The following is a 20,198-nucleotide window of genomic DNA, read 5'->3' as shown; positions in this document are numbered from 1 at the left end:
CCAACTGGCATACTGTCTGCACTGCAAAAAAAAAAAAAAAAAGATAAACTAAACTAAACAAAGCAATAACTTACCAAGTATTTTTGGTCTGGTTTCTAGTACATTTTCTTAGTACACTTGAAATAAGACAAACATAACTTACAAGTAACTTTTCAGCATGACATAGGAGCTTGTTTTAAGTCAGTAATTTCTTAATATTGATGAAAAATTACTAGTTTAATTGGCAGATGAATTCATTTATAATAAGGCATTTTTTCCATAAGTGAAATAATATTAAGTAATTATTGACTTACAGCAAGTTCCTATATTTTGTTGAAAGGTTATTTGTAAGTTAGCTGTGTATTGCTTCAAGTGTACTAAGATATTTGCAGTAGAAACAAGGCCAGAAATACCTGGTAAGGTTTTGTTTCTGCAGTGTGTGGTTTCATGTTGTTCATTATATATTTGAGTGCGTGAGATAAGATGATTGGATCTGTTTTAATAAAAGGCAACTTTTTTTTAAGAGTACACCAATAATAACATTCTGATTATTGTTTGAGTGAGATTTAATGGAGGATTTTAAGATTTTTCCAATAATACAATATTATTTTATCATTGTTTTCCTTTTATGTTTCAATTGTTATATTTTGAAATATATGGGAATATTTGAACGCTAGAACGTGTGTCTGGGGAATAAAAACAAAATCCAAATTGAATTCACTACAAATCCCAAAAACACTTTGTCACTCAGATTATGAGATTGACCACCAGTCTGTTCTTTAATTTAACCAAAGTGTCAGCGCGCTAACTGTATTGGTTTCATAAAGTCGCATGCTGCCTCCTAGTGGTTGGAGACGATGCATGCGTAGCACAGACATTCATCTTCCTCTTTCAAAATTTGGGAAAATAAAATCAAAACCAAGTTAACATAATAGATTACGAATTGTGTTCAAGTTATCTTTTTACTTGTAAGTTACATGACAGGTGAAACTGGCATAAATATAGTGTCTGATATTATATATATATTCATGTATTTAAAACAAACAAAAAAAAACATTTGTTGAAACTTATCCTAGTTGTTTATATTTATACTTCACAGTGTGTTATTCAACTCAATATTAAATATACTTATAATATTATACACTATACAAATGAAATGAACATCATTCTAAAAATGTCCAAGTCAATTTTAATTTAGTTTGGTTGACCTAAAGAAATAAACCAATGTTTGTTGGTTTAAAAAAACCAAACAACAATGTTATTTATGGCCATATACATTTAATGCAGAATAAAAATATTACAAACATACACATATTGAGGTCCAATGTGAACCGCATCTGGTGCTCTTCTGACTCATTAATGAAATACATGTAGTTACACATAAAGGTCACATGAGACAAACCAGTTATTTTCTTAGTGCAGCAGCAATAACGTAGCAGACAGACTGAATTATTATTTGTTTTCTTTTTACACGGCAAGAAAATTTTCAGATTATACTGTTATTTGGATGGCTATCATTCCTAAAAGGTTATAAATATTTCATTTATGGAGGAATTTAACAACAAACCGGATGATTTTCCACATGACCAGCCTTTACATACTATTATAATTTCAACAAAGTAGAAACTACGAAAAGTCAATAACTTAAAACGCAGGAGCTAGCTCTCTTAGTGCCTTCCCCTTGAAGGCTAACATCTGCTAAAAGCAGATCTAACAGGCTGTTAGATGTTAGCCAACATCTGCTAGCTGTTTCAGAGCTAACAGCTAGCTGAACTAAACCACAAGCAGTCTTCTGCCACAAATCAAACTTCATTCAAGCACTATCCAGCAAAACTAAACATTCCCATTCAGCAGACAGTGCTGCACATCCTGTCATCTACCTTACACTTGTACATCAGCAACAACAACCAAACTGAAACGTGACGAAAGACTAAATCCTCAGAAAAGCCATGAAACACTATAGGTTGTTTTGGGGATTGGAATAGTTTTAAGATGAAACAAATCTGTGTAATTATGGCAAATATCATGGAAGATTAGTTATCTGCTGATGACCCCTGTGCAGGAATAAACTTATGATAAAAAAAATTCTGAACTTGATTAGGATTCAACTGAACCGGTGGAAGAAAGAAAAAAGTTGTCTTTATCCTGAAACCGAAAGATACACAGAACTACTGGCACAAAAGGTAAAAAAAATCTACCTTAAAACTAAAACAACTCATTTGAGACCATTTATTCAATCTGTGCCAAATCAAACATTAGGATTTGCCACAATATTTAGCACTTTTACCTGTTTAAAAAAAACTAATTTAACTGAAGCACTCTTTTCATTTGTACCATTGGTTAAATTGATCAGACTGTCCAGCAAAAGTTAAGTGGACTGTAAATATGACCCCTAATTTCTATTTGCCACTCTGAAAAATGGGAAAGATAAGTGAACCCATGATTTAGGAAAGGCAGGAAACGGCCAAAAGAAAACAGCAGCTGACCAAAACTTGCACATTAGGTGAATGAGAAATCTCAAAATTCATGCCCAATCTCCAGCACTGGTGCAAAGGGAACTGCAACAAGATGTGTCTTGATGTGAACATGCTAGCATAAGTTGTTTGTAAACATTTTCACCAGGGTGCCAGTAACTGTGGCATTCCTAAAGATAAAGCACAGAAATTCCTGGTCATAATTTCTTCTGACAATCTTTTTGTAGAGTCTGAGCAAAATAACTCAGAATTAAATCTTGCTGTTTTTTTTTTTTTGGTTGTTTTTTGTTTTTTAACCATTATGCATTACAGAATACATACAGTATTGAATACGTTATGCAAGTAAGGAAATACGAGTCAAATACTGAGAATGTTGAGGCACAAAGTGAACAGGAGAAGACAAGAACAAGGTTAAAACTAAACTGGAGTACTGAAGTAAATCTCATCACAGACAATGGTGGATCATTCTCTCTCTCTCTTCTACACACACACACACACACACACACACACACACACACACACACACACAGTATCGATGTCATCCTAGGAATTGACAGTGATCAGAGGAAGCAGCTTGTGAAAACAAGGTGGTGCCGGTTTCCAGGAGCATCATGCGTCCTTCTTGCTTCCCCAGCTGAACAGTCTGAATTTCTGAGACTTTCTCTTGGTCTTCTTTATGTCTGGGAGGAAAAGAGAAAAGAGAAAAACAAAATCAAAATAGGCCTTTAAACAGAGTAAAGAAAAAAAATAACTACTGAAAGTTTGTCATGAACTTCATGAATACATTAAAGTGAAATGGCTCATCTTTAGCCCACGTTCCACGTTTAGTCGCCAACCTTTCACCGAGTTTCAATAAATCTCCACAACATTCCGCTCCGGGTTCCTGATCATGAATTGCAAATGACCAACAGAGTTTTCAAAAGGGTCAAATTAACCGGCCGTGTTAACCATTTTGTCTAACAAAGATGCGGGAAAAGCTTTTTTTTTTTTTTTCTAACGTTTGATTCCATTTTCCATTAACAGACATTAAATCAAATTAGCTGAAAACATCACCCGACAACACTCGTTAAAAATGCACCGTAAGTTCACAAAGACAAACTTTTCCCCAAGTTCTATCCATTTCAGCCAAACCTGAAATCTGTTCACTCGGATGCCGACTAAAATCACAGCGACGACGAGGTTTTGATTAATAATGAGCATAATGGAGAGAGGGGCTGGTGGAGACACTCACTGAAATTCATCATCATCTTGTTTAGCTCCTCATCCTCCTCTTCCTCCCTGTAGAAAAAAAACAAGCAGAAAGAGCAAACAAATTTAGAATGAGTGTGTGTGGAAACACTCCATTTGTGTAGTGTTAGGAGAAATATGAGCATTCTGCATGAGGATCGTATTCAGAGCTCTGTGGTTTACATCAGATCAATACCGTAGCTTTAAAAAAGAAAAAGAAAAAAGGAGGACATACCTGAGCCTGTCCTCATCCAGACCTTCTACGATGGCGTTTCTATCGTTGACGATCTCTAAGAGTTTGTCCATGAGCTGCTTTTCCCTCTGTCTGTCCCGGAACGTTTTTAAATGTTCTGGAAACACGACAGTATTTCAGTCACGCCGCAGAACTCGGGGTTTTTTCACTGAGATTGCTCCTCTACAGAACTCACCTGGTTTTTCCATCAGCCTCCTGAGCTCCTGCTCCACACTGGGCTGCTCTTCTTCCAGATCCTGAGTTCGTCCTCTGCAGACACGAGAAAAGGGAATAAACAAACAAACAAACAAAAACAAGCTCATTTAAAACAAATTGCAAAGAATTTCTAGCTTGATCTGCCTTGAATCAGAAGCTATTATGAACTGCTGTAATTTAAACAACCTTTATTTAGTTAGTTTGTTGTTGTAGATAAGTTCTGCCTTACCTACTTCATTTTTATATTAAGTCGGTATGGCAACATTTACTGGGTTATCTTGGATTCAAACAGTTAGCCTCCCTGCACGACAGTGAAAACGCATCATGATGTCAAATTAGCCAAAATCTGGATGGTTTATCATCTGTCCACAACAAAAACTATCCAACAAAGCATAAAAATGCTTAATGTAGCATATAATCAACACTCTTTATCAAAGAAAAAAAAAATTCCACCATGCTCCTAAAGATCTGGGGAGAATCACACACACCTCCAAATTGCCCCTATAGGCAGGTTGAAAAATGTTCCTGCTATCAAACGTTGCAACAGGTTAAATTTCTGGGGTCTGCGCCTGCTCCCTCTCGCTCTCTGCTGCACTATCTACACAGACTGCTACAAATGCTAAGGCTAGTTAGCACGACCACCGATGTCGGTGGATAAACAGTTTTCCTGGAACAGTAAGTTGTTTCTCCGTCATTTGTATATTGTGCCGCACATACATGATGTTGGTTGACAGCGCTAAGACCCTCCCCTTCGCTCTGATTGGTTGTTTTGACCAGGTTTGTGGCACAGTTTTGCAGACTGAGGTGGTGGAGGAGTTGATTTTTTTTTTTCCACAGATCATCTCTTATACTGTGATGACATGGCGACAGTTTTAATATGGAAGAAACATGTTTCTGTAAGTTACGTACTGCACCTTTAAGGATGCGTCGACACCCTGGTAAAAATATATTCCTCTACTATGATCCTTTCAAAGCTACGATACAACAGACTGTGCTAAATGTGGATTTTGGATCTGCTACCAACAATTTTTTGATGTTTTTTTTTTTTTCTTAAGAGATTACAACAAAGTACTTTTTAGTTTATAGAGTTTTCGATGACACCCAGTACGTCCAAGGTCGTAAATTTGTTTTTCTGAACGACATTCTGATTCCAGCTACTGTTTGTTCAGCGTGGCCAGTGGGGGGCTTCAGCTGCCTTGTTCCTCGCTGTGGGACAGAGGAGGGAGGACACTGGGACCTCAAACTGTCGACCTTCTGGCCACAAGTCTGTTCCGCTAATTACTGAAAACCCTTTTTTCNGATGACACCCAGTACGTCCAAGGTCGTAAATTTGTTTTTCTGAACCACATTCTGATTCCAGCTACTGTTTGTTCAGCGTGGCCAGTAGGGGGCTTCAGCTGCCTTGTTCCTCGCTGTGGGACAGAGGAGGGAGGACACTGGGACCTCAAACTGTCGACCTTCTGGCCACAAGTCTGTTCCGCTAATTACTGAAAACCCTTTTTTCTTAACCCGTGTGTGTGCGTGTGTGCGCGTGTGTGTGTGTGTGTGTGTGTACTCACATATACACGAGCTCCGACTCACGACGCATGGCCACCTGCTTGTTTCTGATCAAGGTGAACCATTCGACCATGAGCTCGTCTTCGTCGTCGCCGCCGCCCTCTGTCGTACAACAGACACACGGCCGATCAGAGGCGCGTTCCCTTCCCTTTACATTTCCCTCCAGACGTGCATTCTGGGAGTCGGTGGCTCACCTTCCTCAGTCTTGCGCAGCCTCAACTCCAGCTCCACTCCTCTCCTCTCCAGTTCGTTTAGGTTTTCTTCGATCTCCTTCAGCTCCCGGATGATGTCCTCTTTGGGGATGTAGCCGGGCTTCGTCTGCAGATGTTCACATACGTGAGCAAAGTTTTGTGCAAAGTTTTAAAAAAAAAATAAAAAATTCACAGATTTAACTCGTTTATTTTTTTAGATGTGCCTTCTGGGTTTTTTAATGGCAAAGATTGCACTCAGACTTTACTCATCTTTCCAAATAAAAAAAAAACACTTCTCTTTTTACATCTGTTTTTGTTTAACCTTTAGTCAGTTTTATCTTGAAAGGCGTGTCCCCCAGTGTATTAAAAGCCTGGAGGGCCACCAGGCTTTTCTTGTGCCCCCACTAGGCTATACATTGGTTATTCATTTAAGTCTTTTTAAAATATTTGCATTTTTTAAGACTTTATAGTTGTTGTTTAGGTATTAACCTTCCAATCTTTCAATAACACATAATTATCAAGTGATATTTTAAAATTTCCTGTAAATTTTAAACATTTTTTTAACTCAAAAACACGACGGGTCACTGTATGAATGACAGCCCTAACATCCTACCACCGGGCTTAGCAAGTTATCTGGGGGAACCTCAGAACATTTATCACTTGAACTGGAAAATATTTAAAATATCCGAAATAAATAAATGGAAACATTAAATAAAATGGACAGTGATGTCTAAACAAAACTGAGACCAAAGAACCAAACTGAAGACTTTGATCATCCAGTTTTTGATAGAAAGAGAGAAAGGAGAAAAACAATAAATCATGCAAATGGATATGATTGAGTTTGTTTTAATTTGTCATGCGATGAACTAATTTACTGTGACAGGCCTAATTCTTAAGCCTCATACCTTAGCATTCTTTGACTCGGACTTGGCGGCGCTGGGAATTTGTTCTTTCGGCCCATTCTGAGATTCTGATTAGAGATCAAATTCAAAATGTGAATGCAACATTGATTATTCTCAACTTCTTTAACAACTGAAAACTGAAATCCCAGTGCAGCTGATGTTGCCGTTACCCTTTGACACAGAAATGATGGTGCTGACCGCCGGAGGCCCAGCAGAGGGCTCTGAAGTCCTTGTCGCTCCATTGCTGTAAGGTTTAGGCGAAGACTGAGGAAGACCTGCTGGTCTGAACAGACAAGATTAAAATTAGGCAAAGAAACCAAGAATTTAATCAACCTCATTTCATCTACTTCAATCCACCCCGGTTCTGCCACAGCATTTCTGAGTTTTGATTTATAAAAGGCGAAGGAAAAGGAGAGAGAATTCTCTGGAAGGAGCATATGCTGCACCGCGGAGAACTCCGCTCTGTCCTGACGCCATTTGGGGCGGAAGGGGAGAGACGGAGAGCAGCGACAACAAATGACGGCTGGGCCATTTGGCTGAGCAGCGGGTTCAGGCGTCCTGTAGGAGGACGGATGGAGGGACAGGAGGGACAGACAAGACATGAGGAGGGAAGAAAGATCTCCAAGAATTAAGGCTCCATGTCAGTATGCTGAGAGGACACCTATGTACAAACACTCCCTGCTGTTCGAACAGAAAGGAAGGGAGTCACTAGTGGACAGATGTTAACGAAAAGATAAAAACAAGCCGATTAAAAAAAATAATAATTATGTTAGTTAATAGAATGGCTTACTTCGCTTCTTTGGAGATGGGCTTCAGCTTTGACCTCCAGGCTCCAGGAGACTCATTTTCTGACGCTGCAAAAAAAAGAAAAAAAAAAAGTATAAAAATAAACAAACAGGAAACATCAAATCCGTTTTTTATTTTATCTTCTCTGGTCATCTTCCTTCACTAAACTGCAAAAAAACCACAAAATTTTACCAAGTAATTCTGGTCTAGTTACTGGTGCAAATATCTTTGAACACTTGAAATAAGATAAAATTGACTTACAAGCAAAATATAGGAGCTTATTTTAAGTCACTAATTCCTAAATACCAGTACCAGTTCCACTGGCAGATTATTTCCCTTATAATAAAACATTTTTCCCATCTTATACATAAACAATCTGCCACTGGAACTGGTACTTGTCCATTGCCAGATTATTAAGGAATCATTGACTTAAAACAAGCTCTTATATTCCACCAAAAAGTTACTTATTATTCAGTTATGTCTAAGGGTTAGGGTTAGGTGAACCTAACGTATTTTTACTAGAAACTACACCAAAAATACTTAATATTGTGTGTTTTTGCAGTGTAAATGTGATTTTCCAGCATATGAAAGTTTCAAGTTCATAATATCATTAAAAAATCCTTAGGCCCTACACATACACAGAATATTTGGAATTTATGCAAAATGTATAACAAAAAAACTGAAATAAATAAAGAATCACTTATTCTGTCAATAATACATTTTTTGAATTAAAAACAAATATTTTGCCACTATGGCAATCTTAAAGAAATGGGAAAACCAAATGCATTCTGGGTTATAGTCAGGAAACAATTAAACTTGGTGCCACCAATCAAAAGAAGTAAAATTGGAGTCCAAATAATTCCAGAACCAAGAACAGTGTTGTAACTATCACACATTGTGTGGCGGTGTAAGGCTGATTTAGTTACCAGAGGGATAAAAGTTCTTCATAATGAAACTCTAGACATTTGAAACGTTGACGCAGCCGTCTGTTCTGACAGAACAACCGTCACAAACAGGCATTTAAAACTACTCTGAGATCCTGATAAAGGACAGTAAACCTTCTGGAATAATCCAGAACTCAACAAATTTATTTTTTATTTTTTAATGGACCAATGAAGCGTGTGAAACTTCGTTTTACTCACAGCCAGGTTAATGATGCAGCCACTTCATGGGCTTAAAATCATGTAGCCCAGAGGGGAAAAAATACTAAGTGGATGATTTCACACATGACCAACCAACGTTCCCCTGACAAGTTTATTACTTTTATTGGTTATTATTTGGATTCTCATCTTGCCTTAGGTCAGTGCAATGGATTTACTTATGCATTATATTTATTCTCTTCTAAATTAATTGATTTTTGTTTCAATGACATGCATATACACTGGTTAGTGGCTGAGAGGTAGGGCGTGAAATATGGTGCCTTATCCAATTTAACCAGCAGATGGCCCCGTAGGCAGCTAATTGGAAACACTTGAGCCGGTTAAGTTTGTTTTTTTTCTTGACTAGTTCAAAAAATAAAAATGAACAAATGAACAGCTTCCTTTACTGTGTCTACACTGCAGGAACACAAAATCAGATCAAGTATTCTTGGTCAAAACTTTGAAAAGTGTAAGTTGGTTTTAAAACTAACTTCTTTTGAACCGTCTTCTTTTGAAAAAAAAAGACAAAACTAACTAACAAGTAACTTTTCAGCAAGATATAAGAGCCTGTATTAAGTCAATAATTCCTTAATATTGATGAAAAAGTACTAGTTCCACTGAAAGATTATTTCACTTATAACACTGGAAAAATGTCTTCTCATAAGTGAAATAATCTGCCAGTGGAACAAGGACTTTTTCATCAATAATACGAATTATTTACTACAAACAAGCTCCTGTATCATACTGAAAACATACTGGTAAATTTGTTTAATCTTATTTCAAGTTCAGCAACAGTACTATAATACTTGGACTTTATTCTCACAATTTCTTTTACTTAATTTTATAATTTCATTTATTTTTATTTTCTTATTCTGGCCCTAATACTCAGTAGTAGAAAGTAATGCTGCAGAAAACTCTTCAACTAGAGACATTGCTGAGTCTAAGTGTCACTTCACTCCCTTTTTATTTCTGTCACAAAAAATTTCCCTCTCAAAGATTTAGTTATTTACATTGTGACTTTAAATGAATAAGATACATTCCACACCTGAATAAACCCTTTAGACTGCCATGTCAGATGAGATAACTCCTTGAAAGAGTGTGTTTAACCTGATGTGTTGTGGGAGGTTTGGGGAGGTTTCAGGCCTCCCCTGTCTGGAGTCTTGTCTGCTCCTCCGCTCCGACCGGCTGCAGACTTTTCAGGCTCTGGAGTCTGCAGATCCGCCAGGAGAGACGGGTCTGCTTTCAGCTTCACCTTCCCCCGGACGGCCCCCGTTTCAGTCTTCTTTGGCGTCTCCTCCGGAGGTCTGAACACAACAAATTAAACTCACTCAAAGTCATTCTTTTTCACAAGAAGTTAGATGTGACAAAGAGTTAAAGTATGCAACTTTTCAAAAAAAAAAAAAAGTTTTTTTTTGCATATTTGTTAAAACTGTCATTAATTGTGACAGTAAAGTATAAGACAGATAATCTGTGAAAAAAAAAAGAAAGAGCTCTTCTGCCATCTGAAGAAATACACCACTCTGTCAGAAACGGCCAATAAGAAGCAGGAGGAGGGTCTTAGTGCTGTCGATCAACTTTGCCTACAAGCCGCTTACAACTTCCTCCTCTCTTTGTTTCGTTAAAGCTGGTTCACCACAAAGGAGCCTGCCATGAATGTTAAAGCTAGTTAGCATGGCCAACGATGACGTGGATAAACAATTTTCCTTTAACGGTGAGTTAAAGTTCCGTTAGAACATTGAGCAGCATGTACATGATCATGATTGACAGCACCAACACCCTCCTCCAAGCTCTGTTTGGCTGTTTGTGACTGGGAGCTGTGCATTTCTTCAGATGGCAATAGCAGCTCAAGCAGAAGGTAATTTTTTCACAGATTGTCTCATGTTATACTGGCAGGAGCTGTTTCCATTACAAATGTGCGCAAACCTTTGTCTATTTTCTGCCAATGTCTAAAAGAACACAATTTTGCAATTGAGGTGTTTCCATTAAAATAAGAAATATAATTAAAATCAAACATGAATAAGCTTATTCACACTAAATCATGTCAGTGACGGATGTAGACGGTTACATGAGATATATTCATAATTCAGCCAATCAGAGGAGATGTTGGCGTCTTATTCAATCATTGAAGCAATAAGCCCTTTAAACATGGGAGTGTCTACTAGAGGTTGAACGACTACATATTTTTAAGGTCGACTACATCATGATAATAGTCGAGTCGATGTCGACTAGTCGCGGTGACGTCATAGTGACGTAAGCGCAAAAACCCTTCACAACTACTTGGAGGCTTTATCAGCACACACACACACACTCCCCTTCTCCTGCTTTTACTAAGTCTATTATGCAGAATTAAAAGAGCAATAAACAGATCATTCTTCGTGAGCAGGGAGAAAAGTTCGTTGTACAAAGTCGGGTATGACTTTTTTTTTGTTTTTTTTCCAAACACCGGCTGATGCTGATGATCTCTGGATAGTTACTCGTATAGGAGTCAAATTATCACACTGACCACTGGTGCTTTTGGAACATCACAAACCAAACTTATCATGAACGGATCCCGTTTGGTTACAGTTGAATTTAACGAAACCTCCTGCTGCTCCTCCGCCCGATGAGCAGCATGATCTCTGCTGACTCAGCAGCGGCTCTCTGAACCGACATGCAGACGGCGGCCGAGATCGCCTCTATCAGATCCTCAGGATGAAGCTTGGACTTAGTTTCCAGATGTAGTCAAATCATATCTATATAAGAGCGTAAAGCTGCCAGGTTAAAAGCTTCAATACGCAGGGTGACGCGGATCAGTTGGATGGATAAAAAAGCCTGACATCATGACGCGTTGTAACACATTACTCCGGTAGTCTTTTTTATTTATTTATTTATTTAAGGATTTTTTCGGCACTAGTTTATTTGACAACGATCTAACTGTAAGGGGGCAGAGAGAGCGTAGAGAGGCCTGGGCCCAGTGAATGGAGGACGGGAGTCGGACTCCTGATTACCGCGGGCTAAAGTCTCTGTATGCGGGGCGCCGCGCTAACCACCGCGCCGCGCAACGCCCCTATTGCGGTAGCCTATGTTGTAATTTACAGTTTGTAATTATTAAATTATTTACATTTTTATACAATTTGAGCTTTCTGACGAACTCATCTAGTCCACCTTCTTTCATTTTCTGGGAAAAATCTGTTTAGTCATGTAATTGCGACTAGTCGACTGGCCCAGAAAAAAGTCAGTGCAGAGAAAAGAATCGACGAGTCGACTAGTCGACTAATTGGTGCAACCCCTAGTGTCTACGTATGCAAAGTTTTGGGAAATTGTAGACGGCCATTTTACAGAAGAGTTATGGTTTCAACAGGTTGGATGAAACACAACTTTTTATAAACTGTGTGATGCTGTGAGAGCAAAAACAAGCCATCATCCAGTTTCTACTTCCTGTCTTCTTCTTTGTGATTTTCGCCAGTAGTAACATCTGGCTGTTGATCATGTTACTTGTAATGAGAAATGTTTTTCAATACGGCTGAAAACTCACCTCATTGTAGTGCAAAAACCTTTTATTGAAAATCGTGAGTTTTTTTCAAAATTGTCTTGATTCCATAGAGTGGATTTATTTTCCTAATTTCAATTACGCAATTTCACTGTTAACGCAAACTTAGTTAGTTTTAATAAATATGCAAAAGACATGTTTTAGTCAAAGTTACATACTGTAGCATTAAGGATAATTCTTCCGTTCTGATCAGGCTTACTTGTCAGTTTTTCGGAGTGCTACGTTTGTCCACGATGGCTTGCTGCTGTTGTTGTTGTTGTTCTCCTCGGGAAGTTTCTTGGAGATGAAAGCTGCTGCTGTTGCTCTCGTCTTATCGTCGTACTCTTTAGCATTTTTACTCGCCTTGCTACCCGCAGCAGTTGTTTTAGCTGCGCCCCCTTTATCCACATCTTTAACATTGACAACCATGGTTACAGTCTGACCCGGCAACACGTCCTGCCCCTTGCTGTTCGTGGTCTGGCCTTTATTCACAGTTGTACTAAAAACTGTCGTCTTTTTCTCCTCGTGGTTGGTGCTGTCATCCGATCGTAAAAACTTCATCTTTGACTCCCACGTTTTGGCCGCGGTGACGGAGGTCCGGGGTTCGGCCGTTGGGTTGGTGCTGACAGCCGTCGTAAAGGTAGGCGGTTTGGACACAGGTGCCTTCAGGGTTTCCTTAACAACAGAAGCAGGAGCTGAGACAGGTGAAGCAGAAAACGAGCTGGAGCCGTTCGGAGGAGAGCCGGGCTTTTCTGTTGCCCACGTCGGCCCAAGTCTGGACGGTGTTTTAGCCGGAGCCACTGTGGCGGGTTTAACGGGTTCGGGTTGGCAACTAAATTTGGAAATGTGGGCGTTTGTGGGAAGATCGCGAAACGGGGAGCTCGTGTTCGTCGAAAGGGACCTGAAATGCAGGAAAGAAAACGTGGTTTTAATAGATTATATTTTTTTGAACTGGTCGTACAGAATTCTTCTGTTTTTACTTTTGTGGTCACAAATAAATGCTTCAGAGCATCAAATTTTAACATCAAAAAGTGCGAATTAAGGGGGTAAAAAAAAAAAAAAAAAAACAACCCTCTACACTTTGCTTCATACAGATCGGTTCAGATCGCCTGGACCTTCGGCTACTGAGAAGCAATTACTTCCTGCAGGCATGGACTCTGTTGAAGTTTTAAATTACTGGATAATAATGTTCCCAATCACTAAGTCCAGTTACTTCTGAAGTCAAACTAACACAACATTTCAAGAGAGAATAGTTCAAACATACTTGAGGTTTGCAGTCTGGACAATGATCCAGACAGCTCCACCTCTGAATGGCACAAAATAAAAGAAACAAATGAATGTTTTCAACTGGCCTAGTCAAAGACTGAACTTAAATTCAATGAAGACATTAAGGTTGAATTAAAATAAGTTTGTAGCATCGTTCTTTGCTAAAAACAAATATGAGAAAATTCCTGTGGTTTTCAAACCGAAACAAGGAACTTCAACTTCAATGTGTCTTCTGAGTCCAATCAAATATATCTGGCACTGCAGATAATTAACTATTTTAAAGAATATTCCTAATCTACACTTAAATTGCACAGCAACTCAGCCTCATTTACAGACTTCCAAATTATTTCTTCCATTTCATCATGCTTTATATTATTATGTCATATTATTTATTGCGATTCAAATGAATTTCAGGAATCCATTCTCCCATAAGTGTCCTTACCTCGCACAGTTCCTGTGATAGAGCTTTCCCTCCACTAGGTGTCTCTGCACCAGGTGAACGTGTTTGTTACATGACACACATTTGTTGCTTAAAGTTCCTGCTTGAGATTTCTCAACATGATGCTCCTGAAAGACAAAGAAGACACCAGTTAATGAGGAACTTCTTTAAAGACAGCAATGAGGACATCTACTTTTTTGGGAAATTAATTTTTGTTCTAGATGACGATTAGGCTTGTTGCAATAAATTGCATGATAAAACAAGCTCAATCATTTCCATCTGTATGATTTATCATTTCTCTCTTTCTAATAAAAACTGGATGTTAAAAGTCTTCAGTCTGGTACTAGTCATTTTCTTCAAAGTCAAATTTGTTTACAGTGGCGTCATAACTTATTTTTTAGTTGTTGTTTCTGTTGTTTTGTTTATTTAGGATATTTCAAAATGTCTTCCAGTTTCAGTGTTAAATGTTCATCAGAATGTAAAGTTCATTGATCTCTGAAAATGCATTGATATTACGCCATTATTACCTCCGTATTACATGAAAATGGTCAACAATATTAACATTCATCATGGTAATGACTGGGACAATTTATCGTCCGTCAAAATTGGTTATTGTGACAACATGAAGAATCTTTCATCTGGAGTCGTTTATGTCATTGTTACAATAGATTTCACTTACAATTTTGTGAGTGAATACTTCTCAAAATAAGCGGGAAAAAAAAATCATCCAGCCTGTGAGTTCCAAATGCAGCCTGAAAGTGTCTTTACCTGCGTTGAATTTCTGATCTGTTTAGGCGACGGAGACGGTTTTGTAACGTTGGCAGAGCGGGGAGGACTGTTCTCCCTGCTGGGTTTAGATCCTGGAAACACCTTGGCGGTCACCGCCTGGTTCTTCTTCCCTGAAGGTTCGTCGTTGGTGCCCTCTGCCGGACGCTTTATACCCGCCATGCCGCCAACTGAACGCAGACGTAAACGAATTACATGAGAAAAGCCAGACAAAAACGTAGATTGAGGTAATGAAGCAGGGTTAGAACTCACTAGGGGAGCGTCCATGGAAGTAGTTGTAGTACTGAGAGACATACGTCAAGATACTGAGGCGGTCAGGAACCCTGAGAGCCACCATGTCTTCCGCGTCCAGCAGAGCCGGAATGCCCAGTTGTTCTTCTGCAACTTTAAAGGCCTAAAAATGGGGGAAAAAAAGATGTTTAATCAACAAAACATAAAAAACGATGTCATTTTTTGTAGCTAAACAAAACCAGACAATTGATAAAGTAATAAAGAGGAAGCTGTCTGACTTTGTGTAAGGGTTTTTGGCTTTCTTAGGCCTCGGTGGGGCAAAAAATATTGAATATTATAAGTTTAAATATTAGTAGAAAAGTGATCATGCCTTCTCATCTTTAGAAATTTGTTCTTGCACGCCTGGTATTGAAAACATCTCAGAGCCTGTTTTTTCACAGCTCATGTAGAACGAAAGGCGGCGAGGAGCAGTTTGGCAACTCGTTGACTCTCACTCAGCAGTTCATTGGAAACTAAACAAGCTGAGGCCTGCCAGTGACCACCAGATACACGACTTAATCAGAAACCAGATCATTAGCAGAGCCTTTCAAAACTCACTTTGTCGTTGACTTGCCCTGCCTCTTTCTAAAAATGCTCAGTGGAGTCAGTCTTTCACCAAAACTGGTTACAGAGTTTCTGGAAAAACCTTGCAATGAAGCCGTTTCACTCCGAGTATAGCAGACGTGTCTCATAATGGATACCTTTCTTCACATCCAGTTTTTTTCCCTCATTCATAATTAAACAAATAAATGCAGCTGGAATCAGATTGGCAAAACTCTACATTTTAATTTGGGCAGAGTGACTCAACAAAACACACACCTTTGTTTCATCATCCATTTGTCGTCCAGATATCATCCAGATTTGGACTGGACTATATACCTGAAAAACGTATCACGATAACGTAAAGCTCAAAACAGTCAAGTTTACGTAATGCTGCCCCTTTAAAAAATTGTCAGCGATGCGACAATACACCAGGATTAGCAGTGAGTCAGCTAAAATTCAATCAACTGGAGAAGTTAAATCAGGCAATGTTTCAATAGGTACACAAAGAAAAACAAAACACAAAGTTAAGTGACTAAAGAAAAACCAACAGACTTTTTCTGCTGGTCCAAAACAAAGAGTAAAGATATCTTTGGACAAGAGAATCTGTGCCACACATCCATCATCCAATGCTGAGCCAGACTCCCTATTTATAAACCCAAACAATTCTTCTAAGAATTTTCTGACAGTCGTTTTTTCTAAGTAGGTTCCTAAGTGAGTGAAATGACAGGAAAAGTATCAAACAGGCAGCTGGATAAGAGCTGTTGAAGCAGTCTAAGAGCTACAGTGCTTCCTTTATTATCTCTCTTTGTGTACGAAACATTGGGCCATCCTTTATGACACGCAGTAGATCATTTCTTCCCACAATTGTTCTCAGCTTGGACTTCCAAAACAAAACCATTATTGTGCTGCAACAGCACTTGCTGGGACTCACCCAAATGTAATGAAAAACAAGACAGAATATTTATGATACAAACTTGTTAGCCAGTGCTAAAAAACCTTATAACATCTTACCAGCTTGTTGTTGTCGTAGACATCTTCCTTCTTCAGGGAATCAAAATTGCTGCAACAGAGAAATTAAAAAAAAAAAAAAAAGGAGAAGAAGAAAGAAACATGAGCTCAAACTTTCCCAGCTACCTTTATTAGTTTTGGAGCAGTGACATGAGTTCTTTAGTCATGCATAGTTCCCTCTCTTCACCATGACATGAAAGTGCGAGTGAGTCAGACTAGATGTATGTCTGCTCTGTCACTGATCCCATGCATCCAAAACTGAAACTAACACATGGCTCAATCTACAAGAATCACACGGCCCGTTGTTGAGCAACTCCAGCAGCGCATTTAACCACCGCTTAGAGCTCCAGAAACACGACTAAAATTAAAAAGTGCTGCAATTCTGCGGTCTGGCGGCTGGTGGAGGCTGGGATGGAGAACACACTGGGTGCAGTTTTTATCTCCGTTTGATACGACGCTGCCGTTAAAGAAGCACGTCAAGGAAGGAAAAACAAAGGTGGAAGCCGGCCAAGGTTCAATATGTGATAAGTAAAGGGTTTGTAATAGCTAAGTAATTAATCCGAGAATGAGCTCATATCAAGTTTACTCGTATCCTGGCGATATTCTGGCAATACCGAGGACAATATTTACATATTTCTGCCCTAATGAAAGCTGCTTGTTTTGAAAAATGTCTTCAGAATCAAGAGCTGACTTTTTTTCCCTTCTTCTCCTAAGATAAACATGAGAAAGGAATGCGAGAGAGAGACACTACAGAAGTTACATTTAGCTTCCAATAAGGCAGATTTATAAATAAATCTTCTCCCTGCTTTCTGGAGCTGTTGAGAAATGATCCTGCATTTCTCAACCCCTTCTTGTACATTTCACAGAAGCTTTTACTTTGTCTAAAAAGCAACTTTTACAGTTGAAGCTCTGATAAGAACAGACAATGGAACTGTAATGTAGAGTAAAATGGGAAGAAATGACTTATTCTTACACACAGGTTTTAAAAAAACAAACATATAATCTGATCATTTCGCTGACAAAGTTTAACACTAAGTTTATCCTCAAATCTTCATTTCTATTCTGAACAGCATCAAGAGTTCTTGTGTACCTAAAGATCTACGTTTTCATGACAAGGAAGACCAACAAAAAAACATTATTTTACTACAGATTTGTCAATAACTGAAAAGTATTACCATGTACTGTACAGGATATGAACTCAATACTTGACTGGTCCTCGTTTTGAACAAATGACTCTTTAAGTAGTGGCCACAACTGCAGTCTACACCATTTTGATCTCCCTGAATCCTGAGTTTTACTTCACCATACTTTCTTCCTTCCACTAAACTTTCCAATAATATGCTTAGATGCAGCAGTCTGGCCTTTGCTTCTTATCAACTACCCATCAGTGGTTTAGTTTTGGTTTCATTCGGTATTCAAATTGACTGACAATTACAAACAGAAATAATCCAAACCATCAAAATGAATAAAAATAGACTTATATCACTGCAAAGAATTTAAGTTTGGCATATTTCAGTGTTTGAATCGAATTACTGAAATCAGCTTTTCAGTTATATTCTACTGATGTGCATTTTTGTTAACCATTTAACATTTGTAATATCTAACTATTACTCTCAAAAAGTTATACTGATGGTGAAAGTTTAATCGGCTCTTTCACCAGATTAGTCCCGTTGAACCATGAGCTCCACTGAGTCCACGGCTCAACTTTTTCTCCAAACTTCTCCTCCTCAGACCCACACGAATGAGGTTTGTTCTCTCTTCTTATTGAATCCATCATAAAACTGAATGAAAATAAAACCGCTGATAGAGCCTGAGCAGTAAAAATATAATAAAACAAAGCGTAAACAGATCCTCCCTTGCGTTTTAAAGCTCCGGACTCACACGGCAGACCTCGTCGCGGTTCCTGCTTTCACAGCCGCTATACTTACATCAGGTCGGGTCTGTGTTTGTGGATGAGGGCGCAGAAAGCCAAGCCGTCCCTGAAGGACGTGGTCATGTTGGTGATGGACACATCCCGGTAGCCCTCACACTGGATCCGGCACCACTGCTGCAGAGCCTTCACGGCCGACATCCCAGACCTCAGAGCCCGCACAGAGTCCGCACGGAGCCCGCAGATCGGCGGTGGAAGTCCCGGAGCTCCTCCTCGCTCACTCCTCCGCTTCCCCCGCCTCTCTCCCTCTCTCTCTTCCCGGCGAACTTCAGGGAACTTTCCGCGGCCCCACCGACACGATGGATCTAACAAGAGACTGACTCAGACAAGCGTGTCGTTTGGGAATCACCCTGTTCTCCCTCAGCTGATACAGTGGAAATAACCAGGTTGTGACACCTGTGGAAGGTCGGGTCTGACGTGGTGTGGGTGGAGCTCCACGGAGCTTCTTTAGGTGTTTTTTGCGTGGGCCAGTCCCGAAGTTGAAAACACAGAAATCATACAAATCATTTCAAGATTAAATGCATAATTCGGATTTTCTTTTCAAATAAAACTCCTTGTGCTGGTACATGGAATACAGCAGGGGCGGAGCAAGGTTGCATGGGGCCGACAGTGGCGCCACCAAGGGGGTGAAGGGTTGGGAGGGGGCAGAGGTGTACAGGCCATCCCATATAAATGTAATTTAAAGCTGATGTATGTAACTTTTATTTTTTTTAAAAAATAAAAACATGTTTTTTACATGTTTGTTAATACTTTCACTATCTAGTGACAAAATAATATGAGACAGATAATCTGTAATAAAATTCAGCTCCTCCACCTTCTCCCTGCTGCTTTGTAGTCTGAAGAAGTGCACCGCTCCTGACCAAAAGCAGTCAATCAGAGCAAAGAGGAGGGTCTTAACGCTATCAATCAACCTTGTGAACACGCTGCGGAATGCACTAATGGTGGAGAAACAGCTCACTGTTACAAAAAAACGTTTATCTGCCAACATCGAAGTAGCACACACTGGCATGATTGACAGCGCTAAGACCCTCCTCCTGGCTCTGATTGTTTTTTTTTTCTTTCTAATTAGCAGTAAGAGAAGGCAGATTTTTTCACACATTATCTGTCTCATACTATCCTGTCTCAACAAATATGTAATTTTTTTTAATAAAAGTTACATCAAATATAAACCCACTCAGACGGACAGTCTTATTAGTTTAATTGTATTATGAACTGATGAGCACAGGCTTCAAAAACTTGCAACGTCTGTTTTATTTCAAATTAATCTATCTTTTTTCTCCCTCTGTTGTTCGTAGTGCATTTTCAATATTTCATTGTTGGTTCTGCCCTCAAATGACGATAGGGTCATGTAATTAAATATTTTTAAAAATAGGAGGGTTACACTATTTTAAAATGATAAATTACAAGAAATTTGTTGTTTTGAGGTGGGAATCATAAAGCCTGGGTGTCAGTCAGTCCCGCAGAAAATTATATATCAGAGTTGAAAAGATGTGACAATGATGGACTGAAAAGCATCCACATATACCTCTTATTTCACATGCTGGCTCTGGTCTGCCGTTCATCTCAATATATGAGAATGTTCCCAATTAATTTTTTTTAAATCAACATCTTCCTGCTCTTAGTTTGTAGTCATCTTACATGCCTCACAGAAATCTGTTATTAGCTATCAAGGTTAACTCATGTGCACAATACTTTATAATATGCATTGTGCTAGTATTTTTCTAGCCCTGGGATAAAAAAGTGAA

At 39.0% G+C, this 20,198-nt stretch overlaps 1 protein-coding gene across 1 annotated transcript; it reads right to left on the bottom strand.

The window, feature by feature from the left end:
- Positions 1–1,240: 1,240 nt before the first annotated feature.
- Positions 1,241–18,838, bottom strand: micall2b (mical-like 2b). Its single transcript, XM_007549715.2, has 16 exons — positions 18,452–18,838; positions 16,527–16,575; positions 14,955–15,096; positions 14,685–14,872; positions 13,920–14,044; positions 12,432–13,112; positions 9,811–10,007; positions 7,569–7,632; positions 6,949–7,061; positions 6,782–6,846; positions 5,880–6,003; positions 5,688–5,787; positions 4,109–4,182; positions 3,916–4,030; positions 3,685–3,731; positions 1,241–3,133 (listed from the first exon to the last, which is right to left on the bottom strand). Exons 1-16 carry the CDS (start codon positions 18,592–18,594, stop codon positions 3,063–3,065), a joined length of 2,298 nt encoding a protein of 765 aa, XP_007549777.1. The 5' UTR covers positions 18,595–18,838; the 3' UTR covers positions 1,241–3,062.
- Between the last annotated feature and the right edge of the window lie 1,360 nt (positions 18,839–20,198).

This window comes from Poecilia formosa, unplaced genomic scaffold (genome assembly GCF_000485575.1).
Source record: "Poecilia formosa unplaced genomic scaffold, Poecilia_formosa-5.1.2 Scaffold32, whole genome shotgun sequence".
Taxonomy (NCBI): Eukaryota; Metazoa; Chordata; class Actinopteri; order Cyprinodontiformes; family Poeciliidae; genus Poecilia; species Poecilia formosa.
Note: the sequence above shows the minus strand (reverse complement) of the source record. Positions and strands in the feature narration are given on the sequence as shown.